The 22411-nt window shown below is 34.4% G+C and overlaps 1 protein-coding gene across 1 annotated transcript in view; it reads right to left on the bottom strand.

The window, feature by feature from the left end:
• Positions 1 to 926: 926 nt before the first annotated feature.
• The window catches only part of HOOK1 (hook microtubule tethering protein 1), a 61906-nt gene continuing 40421 nt past the window's right edge, over positions 927 to 22411 (bottom strand). The window contains exons 13-22 of the mRNA XM_021667726.2: positions 19730 to 19817; positions 19362 to 19422; positions 18013 to 18153; positions 15573 to 15666; positions 13852 to 13886; positions 13271 to 13353; positions 12545 to 12645; positions 9520 to 9621; positions 6217 to 6285; positions 927 to 4521 (exon numbers count right to left, since the gene is read on the bottom strand). Of these exons, the coding sequence (XP_021523401.1) occupies positions 4351 to 4521; positions 6217 to 6285; positions 9520 to 9621; positions 12545 to 12645; positions 13271 to 13353; positions 13852 to 13886; positions 15573 to 15666; positions 18013 to 18153; positions 19362 to 19422; positions 19730 to 19817 (945 nt within the window). The 3' untranslated portion in view covers positions 927 to 4350. The remainder of the gene's footprint in view (positions 4522 to 6216; positions 6286 to 9519; positions 9622 to 12544; positions 12646 to 13270; positions 13354 to 13851; positions 13887 to 15572; positions 15667 to 18012; positions 18154 to 19361; positions 19423 to 19729; positions 19818 to 22411) is intronic.

Genomic DNA, 22411 nt, shown 5'->3' with positions numbered 1-22411 from the left:
TAATCTGCAGATTCAAACTCAACAAACTGCAAGTAGGATAAATTTGAAGAACTCCACACCTGGATCCACAGTTGACCATCTTTTGATAGTCAAGCTGTCAAAAGCCAAAGACAATGAGAGAAGTTTGAAAGTTCCATATCTCCTGGGACTTCAAAGGAATGTGAATTGTGTACATTCAAGCTAGGTATCAGAAAAAAGTTGTAGCCCACCTAGTTATATGGGAATCTGGGAAGCACAATTTTGGTTTTCTCTTTTTTTTTCCTGGATGATATGATAATGTAACAAGCTAAAATATGGGATTCTATCATTAAAGTAAGAGGGGTAGACTGGATATTCAGGGATAAATAGCAGTCTCTAAAATATTACCCAGGAATGTCTTTTTTCTTTTTTTTGAGATATTCGAGTCTCACTTATCACCCAGGCTAGAGTTCAGTGGCACAATCTCAGCTCACTGCAACCTTTGCCTCCCAGATTCAGGCGATTCTCATGCCTCAGCCTCCCAAGTAGCTGAGACTACAGGTGTGCACCTTCTCACCGAGCTAAATTTTGTATTTTTAGTAGAGATAGGGTATTTCCATATTGACCAGGCTGGTCTTGAACTCCTGGTCTCAAGTGATCTGCCCTCCTTGGCCTCCCAAAGTGCTAGGACTACAGGCGTAGCCACCATGTGTGGCCCAGAAATGTTTTGATTCCATGTTAATGCAAGATGACTAGGTTCCAGAGGTGAAGTTGGAAACATAAAAAGACATATCCCCAAATCATTTAATATATCTTTTCATTCCCCAAAAAATTTAAAGGAAGAACAAAATTAGAAGAATTAATGCAATTATTTTTTCTTTACCAACCTAAATATTTTCAGTCCTCTACTACAATGCAGCAAATAAACATGGATTTATGCCCACTAAAAACCCATCAAAATCAACACACAGAAGCATAAAGTTTACTTAAATCATTTCACAACTATTATATTGATAATGCACAATGATTTATTTAAAATAATATCCTAAATACTTACAAAAATAAATCAAATATTGGTTCTATTTTTCAAGTGTCAAAGTCTTTGCTATAGAAAATAGAAAGGACCTTTTATAAACTAAACGTTACATTTGTGCTACATCATTTAATAACTCCACACTATTTTCTTTTATGGTTTGTGCTTTACAAATTTCCAAACTACTTTTTCACAATGCACAAGTGCACAATAAGAATGTATGCATACATTCATATACATACATTTTTACATAGGAATGTATCTCATTAAATACACATTTAGCGAACCTAACACAGACGCTACTGTGGCCTAAAAGCCACCCCCAAGCCCCAGGGTCAGATGTACCCCTAGAAAGAAATAGGTATAGATGCAGAAACATTATCTAACATTCAAATTAGCACTCTATCAGAAATGATGACATAATGAGGAATACTGTTTAATATTTCTAAAAATGACATCATTAATCTATACTAAATCGTGTGACAGCCTTATTCATTGAAAAAATAAACTTCAAATTTTTCTCAATACATAAGTTAATCTCAATATAGACATCACTGCCATATGTACACACCCTTAGCCTTAAAAAGAAAGGGAATTTTAATCTTAGAGCAAATGCTGAACATTGACAATCATTTCCAAATTGGTCTGTAGTTTTACTTTATAATCACTAGGACATTTAATTCCTTAGACAAATGCTGAATATCTCTTCATTGGTATATGTACTCAAGCCTCCCTTATAACACAGATGTGTATAAATCATGGTTCATGATGAAATATTTATAATGCTTTACCACCCACAGGGTGTCAACTCACTACATTAACCAGATGTGGAAAAGAATCTCACTTCTGATCAGTTCCTGAATTTCTGTATGATTAATCACAATAATACAGAACTTTAAATTACATTAGTCTTACATAAATACTTACATATGAAACATTTTAAATTCTACTTATCAACGAGAAAAGTGATAAATCAGAAAATTTGCTTTTTCTCTATTAAGAAAAATGTATCTAGCCTTAATGTCCTTATTCAGAAATTGCATGATTTAGAAATTCCAAGTATAATGGTTGAAAATTTATAAGCAACCAACCTGTGAAAACACTAATTTGTTAAAGTTAATGTTTTACAATAAATTCCATTAAAAGGGAGCTTTGAAGTGCTTGTAAAATTTCAATCATAAGCAAGTAGAAACACCAAAAGGGCAGATGTCTTCACTGACTAAAATATGCCAAAATGCCATAATATTTAGAAAATGTTAAATACCATGCTAAAATATTTTCAAAGGATTATTTTATTTTACCAGAAGTCACAGGCAAGCAGACACTACGAGAATATACAAAAATGAAACCCCACAATATAATTGTATCAAAATCTAAGAGGTAGTCAACAGAAGTAACCCTGATAGAACAAAATATCCTGACAGGTGCTCCCTAATCTCAGAGATGCAAATGCAGTATGAAATTTTTGTATTTTCAGTAAAAAGTTACCAGGCAAGAATCTAAAAACCAGGTACCTAAAAAAGAATAATACTGTAAATGGAACAATATACTGTATTTGCAAAGAAAAGCTAAGAATAAAATTTAGACCACAGCTCCACAGCATGCAAGCCAAATCTGGCCTACCACCTGTCTTTGTAAATAAAGTTTTACTGAAACACAATCATGCTCATTTTGTTTACATATTATATATGGCTGCTTTAACTCTATAATGGTAGAGTTGAGTAATTGCAACAAAGATCATGTAGCCCACAAAGCCTAAGACATTTACTGAAATATTTACTCTTTGTCCATTCACAGAAAGTTTGCTGACCCCTGGTCTAGACATGTTGCTGATAGGTTCGTGTGTTGAACAGCACAGAAACGATTAACTATGGTTGTCACAACATAAAGGTATTCAACTGTACGGAACGTAAGATGCTAATTATGTTACAATTCAACTCCTTTTTATATCTGAAATCATTCTAACATTTTTCTTTTTTTTTTTTGGTCTAACATCTAATATCAAATAGTGTTTCTAAGTTAATATAAAAAGATTTATTATGGTGCTGTCCAATAGAACTTTCTGCAATGATGGAAGTATTCTATAGCTGCCCTGCTATGATACTTACATCAATGCAGAATGATGGAAGTATCTATAGCTGCCCTGTCCAATACAGTACCCACTAGCCACATGTGGCTACTAAGCATCTGAAATGTAGCTGGTGCAACCAAGAAAATGAGTTTATAATTTCAATTAATTAAATTTAAATTGTCATATATGTCTCATGGTTATGATATAGAGCAGCACATATTTATCACAACTAAAATTCAAAAGTGGTAACTTTAAAAAATGACCCCAAAAGTTCAAAAGTAACACCTTTTAAAATAAGAGCTTTGGGTCGAAACAAACTGAATACCACAAGCTGAGCCCAAGATAAATCCCTTAATAAGTAAACAAAATCAAACTGATCCTACCTTGTTTCATCACTGCAACATTTCTTTTCAATGAAGCAAAATTATTATATGATACAATTTTTAGCAGAAGCTAACTATAATTTTATGTTTAAAAGCAATAACTGAAATCCTCATTAATTACCTTAAAAAGTATGTAGATATTTCACAAAAGGAGTATATATTTTTGCTTGCTTTCCATCAGAAAGTCCTCTATTACAAATGTCAGTTTATTTCCTATGCTTAACATTTTTAATCATGATGCCCAAAAGCCCTTATTTATCATAGGTACATATAAGAACTATGAGCTTCTCAGAATATGTAAAATTTCCAATTAATCAATTTTATTATTCCAAAGTCATTTCGATTGTCAAATCTTCCAAATGTTCTATCTTCCATGACAATGACAAGGTAGAGATAAGTACACATTCAATGTAAGAATTAGAGGACAGAAGTAAAGCCTTGTATATATTAAGTCAAAGAAATCACCCTTGCATAGTTCACCATGTGCCTGCCTCAAGACTGTTTTTATATGAACCAAAAAAAAAAAAGATAAAATAAATCTAAATAACATTTTAAGATTAAATATTACTATATATCTATTGAAAATTGTTACTAGTACAACTGAAAACATTTAACCAAAATATACAAAGTCAATTTGAAATTTTAATACTCTCAAAAGACAAATGTTTGTTTGAAATGTGTGTATAATTACATCTCCAATTATTCAACAGTGCTCCCCAGAGAGATAGCTAATTCTATACTTTGTTTTTGAAGTCAACTGGCAAAATTAATTTGATGCATGTGGATTTTAAGATACCTGATATCCAGCATCATAAACTTGTTTTTCAATCTGGTGGTTAGTTGAAAGGTACAAAATATTTTAAGGGCACTTCTATTTATGTTTTTTTGTTCTTTTGTTTTGCAGTTTAATCAGATGTTGTAGCAGGAACTTTAACAGAGAGGTTTCTTCTGGTGTTGGTGATGTGCCGTTGCTGTGCTAAGAAAGACCGTGCAGGAGTGCAGGCACCAGAGTCACTGCAGGTACCACCGCCGCTCACAAGTCTAGATTCCATTCCCAGTTTCTGGAATGCTAGACTCTGAAGAAAGAAATACATAACATTTTTTATTTAACATGACTAAATAGAGTTTGCCAAGTGCTTTTCACATAAATACATTTAATCCTTAAAACTAACCTATAAAGCTAAGGTTTTCCTCATTTTTATAGTGGAAAATAAAGGTTCAGAAGCTGATTTATCTGTGAAATGGTAATGCTAGTAAGAAGGCATAAAATCCAATTTCTCTATTTAATCCACTAAACTTAAAATCATTAAAAATAGTAGCTTAAAATAATGGCCTGGAATTAGATTTAATTATACCAACATTTTTGTTTGGGCCATCATTCTACCACCTATGAGCAGACCTGTCATAATAGAATGGCTTAGATCAATGGTTCTTGAAGTGTGGTCCTTGGATTAACAAAATTAGCATCACTGGGAATTTGTTAAAAATAAAACAATTTTTTTTTAGGGGCCTTACCCAGACCTACTGAATCAGAAGCTCTGCCAGTGCTTCTAGCAATTTGTGTTTTAACAAGTCTTCTGATGCACGTTAATGTTTGAGAACCACCAGTATAATTTAAATGTACTATAGTCTATCTAGATACTGATACCTGACAAATTACCCTATTTTGGCTATTGGATTTCTTATAAGGGAAGTCATTACTCTCTCACTAGACCACATAACAAAATACAATTTTACCGAACTTAGCATCACTAGTAACTAGTACAGTACATGGATAATAGATGTTCAACAAATATAGGTTGAAAAAATGAATCAATCATGGACTACTTGGCTACAATATCTTCACTGATTTATGTATCAAGAGGTCACGGAAGAACAAATAAATGATACACGGTCCCTCATCTCAACTAGGATGACTGACTCAAGAAAACTCTGAGACTACCTCACACATAATTTCCTTTGGAGCCCTTTAAGCCACATTTTACCCAACAGAAGAAAGAGGTCGGATGAAAAGCATGGTATCATGAAAGCATGAGTCATGTTTCAGGGAGAATAACTAGTGCTTTCTGGTGGAGCACAGCATTCACACATGGGAATTTTATAAAGTGATATGCCTTTGTATAAATAAGAAGAGATAAAAGTAGATAACAGCTAAGTTATTACCTATTCTGGCTAATTAGAATAACCCAAAAGAACCATATACATCATGAAATGCTACTCTTGAAAATATCCCACTATACTACCAATGACAAAATAAAACACATTTCAAACTATGCTATTTTCTCCTTGGTAGGACAAAGAGACAGTTATGAAAAGTATCTCCTGGATAAAAAAATAAAATAACAAATACAGTAAAGGACACACTGAGGCTTTAGAGGACGTTAAAATAAACACCGAGTACTCGAAGCACTTAATTTTGTATTACGCAGATCTTCATATTTCTTCAGAAACCCCTTTATGGGCACAAATTGAATGTTTCGGCTCAACACAATTTAAAAAATGCTTATGAATTATTTCACCTATGCTTCGTATGTATCAGCTAAAGGCTGATGAGTCACAAAATCAATTTAGTGGATTAGAATCAACACTAAAAAAGAATATAACAATATATCTGAGTGCAATACACAGGGTAACTTGTTTCAGTCATATACATAAACATGCTATGTCTTGGATTGTGGTATAAAATAAAATATATTTCCTTATGTTGTACTTGGTCAAAAAAGTTTAATAAATACTGCTCTCATTCAATTGTTAGCTGAACCTCAGCTCACCTTATTATACCAGGCAGAAACAATGAGTTTTTCTTCATAATCACGGAATTTTGCTACTTTACATTCACTCTGAAAAAAGATACGAGGACAATTAAAATCCCGGAAATTACTCCAAATTATTAAAAACAGAATAATTTCTTCACTATGTTCATTATTAAGAGAATCTAAAGACTGCATTTGTGAGGCACATGACATAGTCAAATGTAAACTGAATCATGCACAAATGCATGCACAACACCTTTAGGAAAGAATAAGATTTGTAGCTAACAAACCTTTATTTCAAGAAACTTACTAGTAGAAGAGAGTGATTTAAACACACACATACACAACTTAGTGAATTTTAGACTACTGCCCACCACATCTAGAGAAAAAAGTAACAACTGGCTTAGGTAAACGAAACAGAACTGCACCTGTGGATGAGTCGAAGCTAAGGAGAAAGGGGACGTAGCCAAAGATATCTAGAAAAATCTTTTTAAGTTGCCTATAAAGCTTAATACAAATAAAAATTAATACAAATTTCTCTCTTAATTGTTGGTGGCCTGTGTACTAGATTCCATAGCCATATTTATATGCCATCACAGAGACTGACGTGCTTTTCTTAATTACTCAAATACAGCTAATTTTGTAATTCTGCTGAGTACCACAGTTTGGTTTATATAAATACTATAATCTTGATACATAGGATGCTCGTGATACAAAAAGTTTATAAGACCTAAGCCTGAAAGAGAAGTGATGGTCTTCTTCAGACTCACACCCACTCCAGGCACAGAATTCCCAAGAGGGATGGCAGCTAGAACAGCCTCTGCTACTTACATTTCTCCTTTTCTCTTTTGGCAGTGTGTTTCCAGATGAATACACACAAATTAAACACCCATATGTCCTGTGACTTAACCTACGCTTTTCCTCAGTCTTATGGTTAGACGGACTATTTTCTCATCATATCTGTTGGGGATGTACATTTCAAACATCAACAATGGTGTATATTCTCATTGACTTTCACTGGGATGTAAACAGAGCAATTTAAGATTTCAGCGATTATCCAGTCCCAGTCTCATCATCTTATAGATGAGATGATGGCCAACCAGAGAGGAGAAGTAACAATTTTAAGATAAGAAGTTACTAATAATACTGCAACCCTGGCTTCTGATTTATGAAATATTTAATGTTAGGAGTACAGGGAAAAAATACACAGTCTTTGTTATCAAGACACATCCACATGTACCAAAAGGAACACCAATGCTGTTGTGGAATAAATTATGAGTTCAAAGTACATGGACTCACTATGGAGAGACTACTACCTTTCCCTAAGGAATAGAGGGAAAGTTTAAAAAAGAAAGAGATATTTGACTTGGAACTTGAATAATTAACAGCATTTCTTCAGACAGATCTGCCTACTCAGTGCTTTTGAGAACATACAACATAGCCTGGACAAGCACTGATAGTAAGGACACATCGGGTTGGAGTTGTACCATGGACGTAGGGAGAATGGCGTTGTACCATGGACGCAGGGAGAATGGCGTTGTACCATAGACGTAGGGAGAATGGCATTGTACCATGACATAGGGCAAATGGCGTTGTACCATGGACGTAGGGAGAATGGCGTTGTACCATAGACGTAGGGAGAATGGCATTGTACCATGACATAGGGCAAATGGCGTTGTACCATGGACGTAGGGCGAATGGCGTTGTACCATGGACGTAGGGAGAATGGTGTTGTACCATGGACATAGGGAGAATGGCGTTGTACCATGACGTAGGGTGAATGGTGTTGTACCATGGAGGTAGGGCGAATGGCATTGTACCATGGATGTAGGGCGAATGGCGTTGTACCATGGACGTAGGGAGAATGGCGTTGTACCATGACGTAGGGTGAATGGCGTTGTACCATGGACGCAGGGAGAATGGCGTTGTATCATGGACGTAGGGAGAATGGCGTTGTATCATGGACGTAGGGAGAATGGCGTTGTATCATGGACGTAGGGAGAATGGCGTTGTACCATGATGTAGGGAGAATGGTGTTGTACTATGGATGTGGGAGGGGGGGTGTTAAAGTCTTTAAATAAAAATATTTCTACCACAGTTCATACCTACTTGCTCAAAAACCAAGAAAAAGGTACATAAATAGAGTGCATTTATTTGAAATATAACATTCTTAGAAGATTTAAAAAGAAACTGAATACAGTTGGGTGTGGTGGCTCATGCCTGTATTCCCAGCACTTTGGGAGACTGAGGAGAGCATATCACTTGAGGTCAGGAGTTCCAGACCAGCCTGGCCAACATGGCAAAACCCATTTCTAATAAAAATAAAAATAAAAATTAGATGGGCTTGGTGGAATGCAACTGTAATCCCAGCTACTAGGGAGGCCAAGGGAAGAGAACTGTTTGAACCCGGGAGGAGGAGGTTGCAGTGAGCCGAGATTGTGCCACTGCACTCCAGCCTCGGCGACAGAGTAAGATTCCATCTCAGGAAAAGAAAAAAAGACACTGAGTACCATTTATGAGAATCTCAAGGCCAGTATGTAGAATTCAACACAGCTCTGCAATTATGCATATATTATTAAAAGAAAGTATATATTTACTTCAAGAATAATATCAAATCTCACTATACTATTAAATATAGTTTTGTAAAACACTTTGCAAAGGAAACCAGAATGTGCTAAATTATAAATCTAAGAATATCTAATTCCATAGTGATATACTTATCTAAGGCTCATAAAAATAATATAATCACTAACACAAAATTATCTTTAAAATTTAAAGACTCAGCTAATTAATAAAAGCATGCCATTACTAATATACTTTTGCATGATTAATAACTAAGATTGCCCATTTAGTTCAGAAGTTCACTGGGATTCTGTGAGTACTTCCTTCTCCGGGAAATTTCACTATTAATAAGTTTGTTTAGGTTCAGGTGAGAAATAGGCTGAAGATAAGAAAAATGTAGTTGACTGAATCAACACAGTATCTTTTTTAAATGGTAAAGGTCAGGATTTTTTTTCCCCCAATGAAATCATATTTGCATAATTTTTAAAGGAACATTATAGCAGGACTCCATTAGAAAGTCAGGAATATCCATATATTGCCTGTTACAGATGGGGAGAGATACAACACTGCATATAAACAAGGTACATGAGCTATACACAGACCATCTATTGGTCGGCCAGTGAGATGCTTTGTAATAACCACACTGAGTGTGAAAACATGACATTTTAAACTTCTTGTGAAACTCAATCATTAATGGCAAATACAGGACAGCAGTTAATTACCAGGATTCTACAAAATAATTAAACACAGAAGTTTTACCTCCAGAATCTCAATTCGTCTCTCTTTCTCTGCCAACTGCTTTCTTAGTAGCATTATTTCAGCTGATGCTGGATTTAACTTGGGATCTAAAGTTTTGATTACCTGTTTAAAGAAAAAAATGTTAAATTCACTTTAAAGTATTAAAACATATAGAACATATCTTATAAAAAGTGTGTAAATCAGGTGGGAAACAATCCACAAAGTCATCTAAGAGCTAACTGTAGCTTGTTTTACAATTCTAATTGGGATAACAAAAACAGCTCATTCTATATACAAGAAACAGTATAAAAATTCAGTACAAAAATATGAACATCCCCATTCCAAAATCAAATTTCCCTTCTCCAAAGTTCAGTACACGGGATAGTTATTTAGCTTTTTCAATACTCAAGCTTTAAGCATTGAAGTCTTGAAATAACACTTTCTATATTTATTTGACTTGAGATTTTTTTTAAAAACCAAATGAATTTAATATATCTAAGGGAACTTATTTTTATAAAGAATAACACACACAGAAAAAATTCTTAGCAATAATCTTTTTTACTATTATTATCTAGTCAAATGTAATTCAATATATAAGATCAATATAACAAATGCTGGTGATTTTATTTGCAAAAGGTAGGATGCTGAAGCATATTTATGTTACTTACTAAAAATTGAGTAAAAAGAAATGTTTGGCCTGAAGGTAGTAAAGAGATTCAGCTAAACTATGGAGACAGCATTCTGTTAGAAAACCAATTCAGAATGTCAAGAATATATTTCAAGCAAAAATCATACATTTCTAACAGGGACATCTGTATGATGTAGTTATAAAACTATTAAAAATATTTAAAATTATTTAATGAGTTGGGAAAATGTCATCTATATTTATAGAGGTAAAAGAAAAGAAAAAGACTGGATGGTAATATACTAAAATATTACTCTGGCTCCTTCATTCATCCAAATACCATCTACTGAGTGTTAACTATGTGGTAGATATGAGGATTCAGCAATGGGAGACATGGTGCCTGCCCTCATGGAATGCACACCATAAAGGCAGAACACATTAAATAATTTATATCAATTTAATTACAAAGAGCAAATCATAGTTTATTATTTCTAAATGATAAATGATTTTATATTTTCTGAATTTTCTACAATGGACATATTTATTACTTTAGCCAGTATCTTAACCATTATTTAAACTTCTTGCCTAAAATAAGGTAACGGGAAAAAATCATGTTTATGAAAACAAGCAACTGTCTTTTAAATGGCATCATTCAATGGTAGCAAGAATATGGTATTCATTGTCATAGTTTTGTTCAATTAGTTATAGTCCTTTTAAAATGTCATTTAGAAATACATATCAAGCATCTTCTGGTCTTACTCTATGACCCAGTACTTCCATTTATAGGAAATAAGGTTAAGATAATAAACCAAGGCCGGGTGTGGTGGCTCATGCCTATAATCCCAGCACTTTGGGAGGCCGAGGCGGGTGGATCACTAGGTCAAGAGATCAAGACCATCCTGGTCAACATGGTGAAACCCCGTCTCTACTAAAAATACAAAAATTAGCTGGGCACGGTGGCGCGTGCCTGTAATCCCAGCTACTCAGGAGGCTGAGGGCAGGAGAATTGCCTGAACCCAGGAGGCGGAGGTTGCAGTGAGCCGAGATGGCGCCATTGCACTCCAGCCTGGGTAACAAGAGCGAAACTCCGTCTCAAAAAAAAAAAAAAAAAAAAAAAAAAAAAAGATAATAAACCAAAATAAAGAGAAAGCTTTCTGCATAATTATGTTGTTTATAGTCTTATTTCTAGGAGCAAAAAAGGAAAAGGAAATGAATACAGATTAATTCTAATAGTAACATAATGCTTAAGTAAACTATGCTATATCCCACACAACTATTATACAGGCTTATTTCACTTTTGCAAAGTCTGTTCCATAAATGTAGTGCCTGTCTGTCTTATTCACTGCTGTATTTCTACCTAGTATTTAGCATAGTAAGTACTCAATAAATATTAAGTTTAAAAATACAAGTTTTATATAGGTATATGTGTGTTGTGTACACATACACACACACGTGTTATGATCACCCATCAGAGAAAATATACATAGAAAAAAATGAACTGTTAAACAGAAAACACACTAAAATGTTAACAATAGTGTCTCTGGGAACCGTCCTATATTTTATATTTTCTACCACAAACATTTACACATTTGTAACTGAAGAAACTTAATTACGGTAGAAACTGCCTGCATATTTACCAAGCCTATTTCTCTTTTCTTCTAGAAACATAGCTGTGCTTCCCGAAGCTGGGTGTGGTCACATCCCTGTATCCAAGGTGGGAGTGAAAGTGATTTATGCAGTTTTCAGGCCATTACATATCTCCTATGCAATCTAGATTGTCTTTCCTCATGTACTAGTTGGACAATGTCAAGTGAAACTGGGACCCCTATGCTGAAGAAGGCAGAGCCTCTGTTAGCTTAGGACTCTGAATGACTACATAGAGCAGTGTTCCTTCCCCATTCATGATTGGACTCAATGTGACTATGAAGTAAACTTCAATCTTGTTAAACCTTGAGTCCGATGAACATTTGAAAAGTGTTTAACTGTCTAATCTAAAACTAAATACTACAACAATCTTAAACACATTTAAAAAGCTAAATTTTTACAAGAGATAAAATGTTCATTTTGCTATTCCTAGAAAAATTATATTCTTAGCAAATTTGCAAAGATTCTAACAAATAAGAATTCTAGGCTTATTTTCCAAGAACTTAACATTCCATACATTATAGACATTGCCTCTTGATGTCACTGCAGTCTGTGTCTAAACAGTCCCTATTAGTTATGGTTTACTTTATCTAACACTAATGAGTTAGACTAAGAGTATGTGAACTGATTTGGAAATACCAAAGAAACCTGACAGGTAAGGCAGTACAGTTAAAAGTGATTAGCTACAGATACAAGAATGGCAGAAAAGTCTGGTGAAAAGGGCCTCGCTAAAACATAGGGCCCCAAGGTTTGAGCTCTGAAAGATAAGTCACTCACATTTCTGGCTTTCTCCAAGTACATTTTGTATCTTTCTTCCATTGCTTTCATATCTTCGTCTTTCTTCTGAAGAGCAGCTTCAAGTTCATTGATCTTTTGTACTATTAGTAAAAATAAAATGAAACATGACCAGTTATTAATATTTACTATCTATTAAAGTATTTCATCCTCACATAAAATTATATTTATAATATTTATTTTCTAAAGACTGATAAGAGAACTTAAAAGAGAAGCCTGCTATTTATTCTTTGTAGTGAATTCTTATCTAAAAGTTTGGAAAATACAACCAATACGTCCTCAATTATTTATTATTTGCCCCTTAAAAAAATCTACAATCTAATTTAGTTCTTTTTCTGCTTTCTATGAAGTATAAACAGTAAATATACTTTACAGTAAGCACAACCACAAGAAAAACAAAGCGTTTCTACACAATGTTTTGAAGTTCATATCTAATTTGAAATCATTTTTATCCACATTTCCACCAATTATATTTTTTAATGTTTGATACTCCCATAAATCCATCAATTAATTTAATTAGATTTTTTTTGCTTTAATGATATATCATTTATTAATGACTTCAGCACTAAAAATTATCATGGTCCTTTTTTATAATATATGTATCTATGCATTGTGCAAAAACTTACACATAGACCTTATATCCTTCAATAAAACAGGGTGAGTCCTTATATACACTGTTGTCTGATTCAAGTTTTCACAAATACCTACCATTTTGATTTAAATCTGGCTGAAGATCTTCAATGAGCGCTTGTTTCTTCTGTAAATCTTCATGGACCTCTGTGAGTTTTTCCCTAAGTGGTAGAAAAAGTATGGAGCTTGGAGTCAGACAGACCTAAGAATGAAAACTGGTTTCTGCCATATAACATTTGTGGACCTTAGGCAAGCCGCTTTCTGACCCTTAGTTCCTCACCTGTGAAATGGGAATACTATCTGCCTGACTATAGGGGTCGTCATGAGGATGTAAAGTCAGGCAAATAGTGGGTGCCAAAAAGGTTAAATTGTTTCCCTTGTCATCCTTGCCTCCTAAGAAAGTAAAATATTTTATAGGTTTAACATCCCATTAGTCTAGTTGTGATAGTTATGTTTCTTTAAACTTTTCAAATGATATTAAATGAAAGATGTAGGAATTTGGGGTGGGTAAGCAGGCAGGCTGAACTTTTAGCATGCTTTTCACTTTTTGCAGCAGGTGTGAGTATCAGTTAGCATCAAGATATTTGCTTTTCTAAACAAAATCTGAAAAGGAGATCCCTCCCCTCTCATATTTGAAAAGGAATATCAGTTTTACTTACATATGAGCTTCCAACTTCTGCTTTAATTTGCTGGACTATAAAATTTAAAAAAAATTGCTGTAAGATGACTATCTTGACAAAAGTCAATTTTCCAGACATCTAAATCTCTTTACCTCCTTTTAAAGGTGTACTATGCAAAATTATATTTTTAAAATTTGTATTTCTAATAACCCATTTTAAGAAGCATGAACTTTTTAGGTTTTTTTACTTCCAAAAGGAAAGAAAAAATAGAAAATGAAATTAAAAAGGGTACAACAACAGAAAGAAAAATGCCTCATATTTCTGAATAAAAATTAAATCTGAACTTGAAAAATGGCAAATGCAAGCTCAATGTGCTATACTGAGGAGTATCAAACATTAAAATATTAAAGAATCATTTATTCAGAATACACATTTTAAGATTTTGGGCCTCTTATGAGGAACAAACTTAAAGATCTAAAATAATTATCTTTATAATAAAACTTTATTATTATAATTGCAAATACTTTAATAACGAACACCAAAATGAAGCAACTGAATACTGCTAAAATGCAAAACTTTAAACACACAATTTCCTCTTTTAAAAACCAGTACTTTAAATTGCCATAGTTGTTCCGCACCTACTGTATAGGTGAAGTGCTTAAAATATACAATCTGAAATACGAGTTGGATACCAATATATTAAAATAATAAAGACATTTATCTTTAAAATACTGCAAGCCAAAATGTGCTCCCCCACAAAGACCTCATTTTAAAAGTATTCTCTAGTGTGGCTTAAAATAATATTTGTATTAGAGAAGTTACAATACCGTATATATGCACATATGAGATGCCGCCATGCATGAGACGATTTCTATTTTCCAAGCCCCCAGGGAAGAAAAAAGAAAATAATATAAAGCACATAAAAGACAGAAAGGAAATGCAACCCTTTCAATTTTCATCTCTTTACTTACTTGGCAGACTTTCCTCCCCCATCAACACAGGTATATCACCTAACATTCTATCTAATCGCAATTAATCAATATATCCCTGACACATATCTAGTCCTTTTTTCTTGTTATTTTTAGTTAAGTACGTCCCTCTCTCAATCATTACTTCTTTTCCTCTTCACATACAAAGATCAAACTGTAAAAAAGTTGCTAGGTATAGTCAGATTTAAGCTAAGCTTGATCTCTCTTAAATCCTCTTATCTGCCCTCACAATACCTGCCATTAAAAACCATCAGAAAATGGTAAGGCCATGAATCATTAAGGAAGGGAAAAGAAATGAGCGATGCTTCCAAGACTGCATTAAAGTTTCTGTCCTTCAGAGATGGGTATAATCCATTTTTGGCATGCTCTTTTGGTAGAAATCATTTCCCCATTCTCTCTTTTCCCATTAGAAGGTTTCGTCAATTCTGACTGCTAATAACTCTCATTTGGATTTTTCTCAGGCCAGTTCTGTTGGAATTCCACCAGAATTATGAAGGCCTCAATTGTAAGATGCTCTCAATCAAGAATCATCATGAACTTTGGTATAGCTGTTGAAGTAGGACAGATAGAAATCACCTTCCAATGTACGTGATCAACTGATAGGCCCCAAGTTGGCAAAATCACTGCATCTATTATGCAGATATATACGGTATTTAAGGGTACTCTCAATGATAAGGGCTGCACTTTCAAATACAAGATTAATTTGGGCATCATGACCTATTAAAGAGAAGCCATACACAGCAGAACTATTATAATTTCTAAGTTACTTACACTTTCGCCTTCAGACTTGGAACCTTGTTCCTGCAAAGACTTCTGGAGGTCCTCAATTTGCTGCTGCAATTCTCTAATACGCTCTTTGCTCAGCCTATTGTAAGATGAGTCATAAGCATTTACTTGTACTGAAAGTCAAAGTAGTTAAGGATCTACAAAGGTACATTCAGTTAGCAAATTAACTAAAGCATATTTTTACAGCAATGACAAATGCAGAACAATTATCTGTGCCTAGTTGTAACATGGAGTAGGGTAGACTACTTCTAAGGAAATACTTTTAAAAAGAAATTTTTTTTCCTAGAAGTATATAAGCCTACATTAAAAATTTTAAGGAACTTAAATGTCGATGGCAAAAACATTTCTACACTGTACTCACCGTTAGAAAAATCAGAAAACCAGCTCAATTTTTCTACAGTTGTATTTTTAATGAATGAAACTAGGTTTCTGTCTTCTGTTTCAGATTTCACAGTGTATTGGAAGAAGAAGGCCACCATTTTCCAATCATTTCTACATGGTTTTTAAAATTTAAGTTAAAGGGACTGGTACTAGCAACTAATTCAGATTCTAACATAGCAAAATCTCATTCTTTAAAACTCTGCTTAAGAGTTACTTCCACTGGAAGTTGCCATCAAAAGTTATTATCTCCGTCTCCCTCTATATATATCCACACACATAAACTCACCTACCCGTTACAATACTCCATTGTTGCAGTTATCACATAATACAGCAATTATCTATTTACATGTCTACTTTCCTATGTTAATTCCTTAAAAGCTGGAATGGTTTCCCCAGTGCTAACAACTGGTATAGAACTGAATAAGATAGTAATATTTAATGGCTCTTCAGAAAACTAAATTGTTATTCTTCTTTTAACCACAGTTTATGTAACATTATACACACAAGTTTGAAAAAGATAAGATTCATGTGTGTCTACAATTTCTGTTGGTCTCTAGGATTCAATATTCAATAAAGGTTAAATAAATCCAAATACCCTTATAGTAAGAGTGCTATTTATAACAGGCAGGTTACCATAGTAGTTAAAAGTAAAGATTCAGAAATCAGATTGACAGAGAGTTCATTATGTAGGATCCAAAACTACTAGCTATATAACTTTAAGTAAGTTCTTTAAATTCTCTGTATCCATATTCCTTATCCATAGAAAAAGAGCTAATCATAGTTACTATTTCATAGAGTTATTATGAGGATTTACTGAGTTAACAGCAAAAAAGTACTTAGAAAAGTATATTATTATGATTAGAATAAGTTTTGAGCACTTCATTGGTACCAGATAAGTACATCGTTTGCTTTAAGCTCATTAACTATAGACTTCCTAACAACTTGTATTTACGCTTGAAAACACTGAGTGTTAAGTTTAAGTAACTTGTCCAGAAACAGTTAATAAGTTAAATTAGAAGTGGGATTTAAATTTGATTCCACAATCTACATCTCATCTATGCATGAGACTTAAGTAGAAAACCAAACTGTCACTTATTCATTGTCAAATTTTCTGAATTGTAAAACATATATAAACAAAATTCAAGAAGAAATAGCCTGCTGGGCTGGGCACAGTGGCTCATGCTTGAAATTCTAGCAACTTTGGGAGGCCAAGGCAGGTGGATCACCTGAGGTCAGGAGTTCAAGACCAGCCCGGCCAACATGGTGAAACCCCATCTCTACTAAAAAATATAGAAATTGGCCAGGCGTGGTGGCTCATGTACTTTGGGAGGTAATCCCAGTACTTTGGGAGGCCGAGGAGGGCAGATCATGAGGTCAGGAGATTGAGACCAGCCTGGCCAACATGGTGAAACCCCGTCTCTATTAAAAATACACAAAAAAATTAGCCAGGCATAGTGGCACGTGCCTATAGTCCCAGCTACTTGGAAGCTGAGGCAGGAGAATCACTTGAACATGGGAGGCGGAGGTTGCGGTGAGCCCAGATCGTGCTAGTGCACTCCAGCCTGGGTGACAGAGCAAGACTTCGTCTCAAAAAAAAAAAATCAAAACAGAAATTAGCCAGGTGTGGTGGTGCACATCTCTAATTGCAGCTATTAGGGAGGCTGAGTCACGAGAATCACTCGTACTGGGGAGGTGGAGGCTGCAGTGAGTGGAGATCGTGCCACTGCACTCCAGCCTAGGCTACAGAGCAAGACTCTGTCTCAAAAATAAATAATAAAAAGAAGAAGTACCCTGGTTAACCAAGACTGCTGAAATTAATGGACTATCTATATATTTTATAAATATAACTGAAAAGAATCACTTGACTTCTTTCACAGAGTGAAGCTTATAGTGATGAAAGACTACTAACAAAAAGAAAAATTAAACTATTTCTAGGTAATTCTAATTACTTTAACTACAATAATATTTTCCACTTTTGTGAATCAAGATTTTGTGGTTCGCTAATTAAATCACCAAGATTTTCAGTTACTAAGGAGCACATCACCTCTGCTCAGTTTCCAGTTCATTCATCTTACGATGTTTCTGTTCTAGCTGCTCCTGAAGTTCCTCAATACGTTCATTCTCAGAGCCTTCTTGCTGTAAGCGAAGCATCTTATTTTCATGTTGCAGTCGAATAAACACCTCCCTGATGTTACAAAGCAAAATCTTTAATTTTTAAGAATTTGAGTCATTATATTCTTTAGTTAAGAAAAGGAAATTCCTGTCCATTCAATAGCTACCATTTTAAGATGCAAGCAGGTCCAGCTAACACAGCTGGTAGGGCATAAAACTCTTAAACTACAAGAAAAACTTCTGAAAGTGTTAAGAAAAAATTATGTACACTGCAGTACTGTGCCTTTAAAAAAAGCAGTAAAATTTTAGAGGTACCATATAGGATTATGCTATAAATAATTAAGTTATTATTATGCCATTCCTAAAGAGATAATAGAAATTATTTTACTTTGGTAATTTAGAAACTATTCACTAACGGAAACATATAATATACTCTTAGAAAATAGATAAAAGAAATAGCTTTAAGAAGCAATAGTTTGACTAAAATTTTAAGAGATACTTTATAATGGCAATAAGACAGTTTCTAGATCTTTTGTTTCTAAAAGTTTTTATTAAAGTTTTACATGTACTTTTTAAAAATGCAACTTTTTATTAGTATTATTGATTTTACTTTATTATTATTTGTATTAAATAGGGAAGTCATATTCTCCCTTAGTTGTTCCCCTGCCAAATCCCATTCTTTAAAAGCAACTAATTTCAATTAATCCCAATTTTTGTTCTTCTGAATGCCAATACCATAACTCTTTTTTTTTAATTGTACTTTAGTACTGGGGTACATGTGCAGATCTTGCAGCATTGAGCCAATACCGTAACTCTTTCTTAAAAAGCTCATATGGCTATTTTTTAAATTACTTTAAATTACTAATTTTAACTTAATGATTGACTCCCCACTATGCAAGATAAGTAACTATTCTCACTTTATACATTTACCACTTCCCCCATCAAAGGCTTATTAAATCATATTTATCTTTGTCTTCTAATAATTTTCTAACTATAAAGTATATACTTATACCTCCCTAGTTAAAGCAATTTTGTTTTATGGGGGTCATCTCATAAAAATTAGAATATGTTATTCAACAGGTCTGTGAGATTTTACTTCTGATAAAATTTTAAATTGCTGTGGTAGCAATAATAATCTGATTTGGAAAGTTTAAGTAGATCAAACAGTAATTTTCAGCTCTATGATTCACAAAATAAGTTTTTAAAGGCCAAGACATTTACAAAAAGAAAATAAGTTATAATATTAAATATAATTCTATCAAATGACAGAAACAAATTTACCTATATTCCACAGGCATAATCTCAGCAGCAAGATTCTCATAACTTTTTGTAGCAGATGCACCTAAAAAATAACAAAAAATAAATTAGCATTTCAGTATTTCAACTATTTTAAAGGAACTCTTTCTCTTTTTCTTTTTTTTTTCTTAGAGATAGGGTCTCTCTCTGTCACCAAGGCTGGAGTGCAGTGGTACAATCATAGCTCACTGCAACCTCAAACTCCTGGGCTCAAATGATCCTCCTGCCTCAGCCTTCCAGGTAGCTAGGACTACAGTCATGCACCACTATGTCAGATTAAGTTTTTATTTTTTGTTGAATGGGATCTCACTATGTTCCCCAGGCTGAAACTTTTAAAATCTAACAAAATTAACCTGTTTGGTTTAGGTGATCCTGTTGTACTTGTGAACATCGAAGCTCTTCATTCGTTTCTTTCAAAGTATCACGCTGCTCAATTAGTCTCTGAAAAGAATTGTTGACATCAGCAAAGTATATAACTCTGTCTATAAACAATGTACTTTATGCTTACAATAATTTATCTTAACTAGCTTGATAGTTGTTGTTTAATTTTAAGTGACAATGATTTTGTTTTAAGAGGCTCATTTTCTATTAAGTTACATTAATAATATGCATCTTTATATAATACATGGTTTTGACTTCCCCATCAGATAGTTTATCCTTGAACAAAATGAATGCAATTATGTAACAGAGGACAGATATGCAACTGGGGTAATAAAAGAGCGTGGACTTTGGAGGCATAAAGACCATGGGTTGAATATCAGTTTCACCATTTCCTGGCAATATTCTCTTATGCAACTTATATAACTCTTTGGCTTTAGTATCTATAATTTCAAAATAGGAATACTGATACATAAACCCTTGCAAAGGTGTTTTGAGTAACAAAGGAGGTAGTTAGTCAAGGATCCAGAATATAGGTTGGTGTGTAAGAGATGCTGGAGACTAGTTGCTTCTTTTTACCACTATTGTGAAACTCAACTGAAGGAGTGATAAGTAGTATCCTGGAGGTACACATTGGTGGAAACACACCATTTCCCAAGGACAGCAAACTGGTACTTTATGTCACTGACAATTTTATTTTAGAGTCTACACCAATGACAAACTTCTAGGTTCCAGACAGAAGGCTCATGTTTAAACCATTTTCCCAGAACTTGAAAAGTACTACTGAACATAAAATCATCTATTAAATGCTGTTATGTTCAAAGTCAATAAACTAAGCCCTAATTAATCTATTGTGTATTTCAAATCAATTTAGCAGTAAACTGGTAACTGATTCATGGGGTCTGTAGGTGCCTTAAGGATCTCTGAACCCTATAGGCTGGAGATCTAGCAGGAACAGGCACAAAGACCTCTGTAAATCTGTTCCTCCATTATTGTAACACACACACTAGCACGTTTGTCATTATCAACTATTTCAGAATTCTGGGAATAAACCAAAGGCCTACAACATTCTGATGAGCATTTATTAAAATAAACCTGCTAAACCTTGGTTAGAATAGCAAGCTTTTTGCTCTTTTAACTTTTCTAACTATTATTCCCATCTCCCCAGCTCTGAAGTAGCCTTGAAAACCAGCAGCATTTCAATCACTGTACCTGTGAAAACCAGCAGTTCTGCAACCACCAGGCAGACTGGATATGGGGCTCCCTTAAAAAGCCCCATCCACAGAGAACTGTCACTGTTTAACCTATCTTGTACCTCCCTTGACCCCATTTATGGGGACTCTTCATGGTTTGACCTGATTCACTGCTTGCTCTGCAGGAAAAGCCCTACAGTATTTCCAAGACATTTGGCAAACACAATCATCAGCAACCATTTACCACCACAGGTGCTGAAGGCTGTGATAATGCCTGTGGTACACAAGAGCCTGGCCAAAAATTTACAAGAAAGATCTGAGAAAAGATGCCCATAGGAATCTTTAAAAAGCTCTGACATGTTAGGCTGTGAGAGTTATTGACTCAAGGCATTTATGGTAATCTCTGACCAATCACGAACTAACCACAGTGGTAACTGAGCAGAGACTTCAGTGGCTACACAACACAAAGAATGCAGGCTTTGCAGAATTAGTCCAAAAAAAAGTCACTTAAAAAAACAAAGAGCAACAATAATAAACCCTAAGACTGAAAAAAATCTGATTTCCAGATTTGAAATTTTATGTTATTTTAAATGTCAGACTTTCAACAAAAATACGAAATACACAAAGAAACAGAATAGTCTATACACAGAGTTAAAAAAAAGAAAAAAAGAGTCAATAGAAATAGCCAGTGAGGGTCCTAGTGGGTGGATATACTAGACTAAGACAGAGAGCTATTCTAAGTATGTTCAAAGAACTTAAAGCAAACTATTTGTAAAGAATTAAAGGAAATTATAACAATGTCTCACCAAAGAGAGTGTAAGAGAATTTATAAAAAAGAATCAACTAGAAATTTTGAGTTGAAAAAACAATGAATGATATAAAAAATTCACTATAGGGGCCGGGTGTGGTGGTTCATGCCTGTAATTCCAGTACTTTGGGAGGCCAAGGTTAAAGGACTGTTTGAGGCCAGGAGTTCAAGACCAACCTGGCCAACATAGTGAGTCCCCATCTCTCTCTCTCAAAAAAAAAAAAAAAAAAAGCAACAAACAAACAAAAAATTCACTATGGGAGGCTGAGGTGGGCATATCACTTCAGCCCAGGAGTTTGACCAGCCTGGGCAACATGGCAAACCCTGACCAGCCTGGGCAACATGGCAAACAGAAAATACAAAAACTAGCTAGGTACAGTAGAGTGTGCTTGTAGTCCCGGCTATTAGGGAGATTAAGGTAAGAGGACTGCTTCATGCTCAAGAGGTTGAGGCTACAATGAGCCATGAATGTGCCACTGCACCCCAGCCTGGGTGACAGAGTAAGACCTTGTCAAAAAAAAAAATCACTAGATGGGCTCACTGCAGACTTCAGCAGAGGAGTCCTACAGATCTGTAGGATGCCATTAAGTGGGCCAACATATACAAAACAGGAAACCCAGAAGAAGAGAAAGATAGCTAAAAACTTAACAAATTTT

This window comes from Aotus nancymaae, unplaced genomic scaffold (genome assembly GCF_030222135.1).
Source record: "Aotus nancymaae isolate 86718 unplaced genomic scaffold, 86718_ANA_hifiasm-v0.15.2.pri h1tg000007l, whole genome shotgun sequence".
NCBI classification, from domain to species: Eukaryota; Metazoa; Chordata; class Mammalia; order Primates; family Aotidae; genus Aotus; species Aotus nancymaae.
This window is presented reverse-complemented; position numbering and strand designations above follow the sequence as displayed.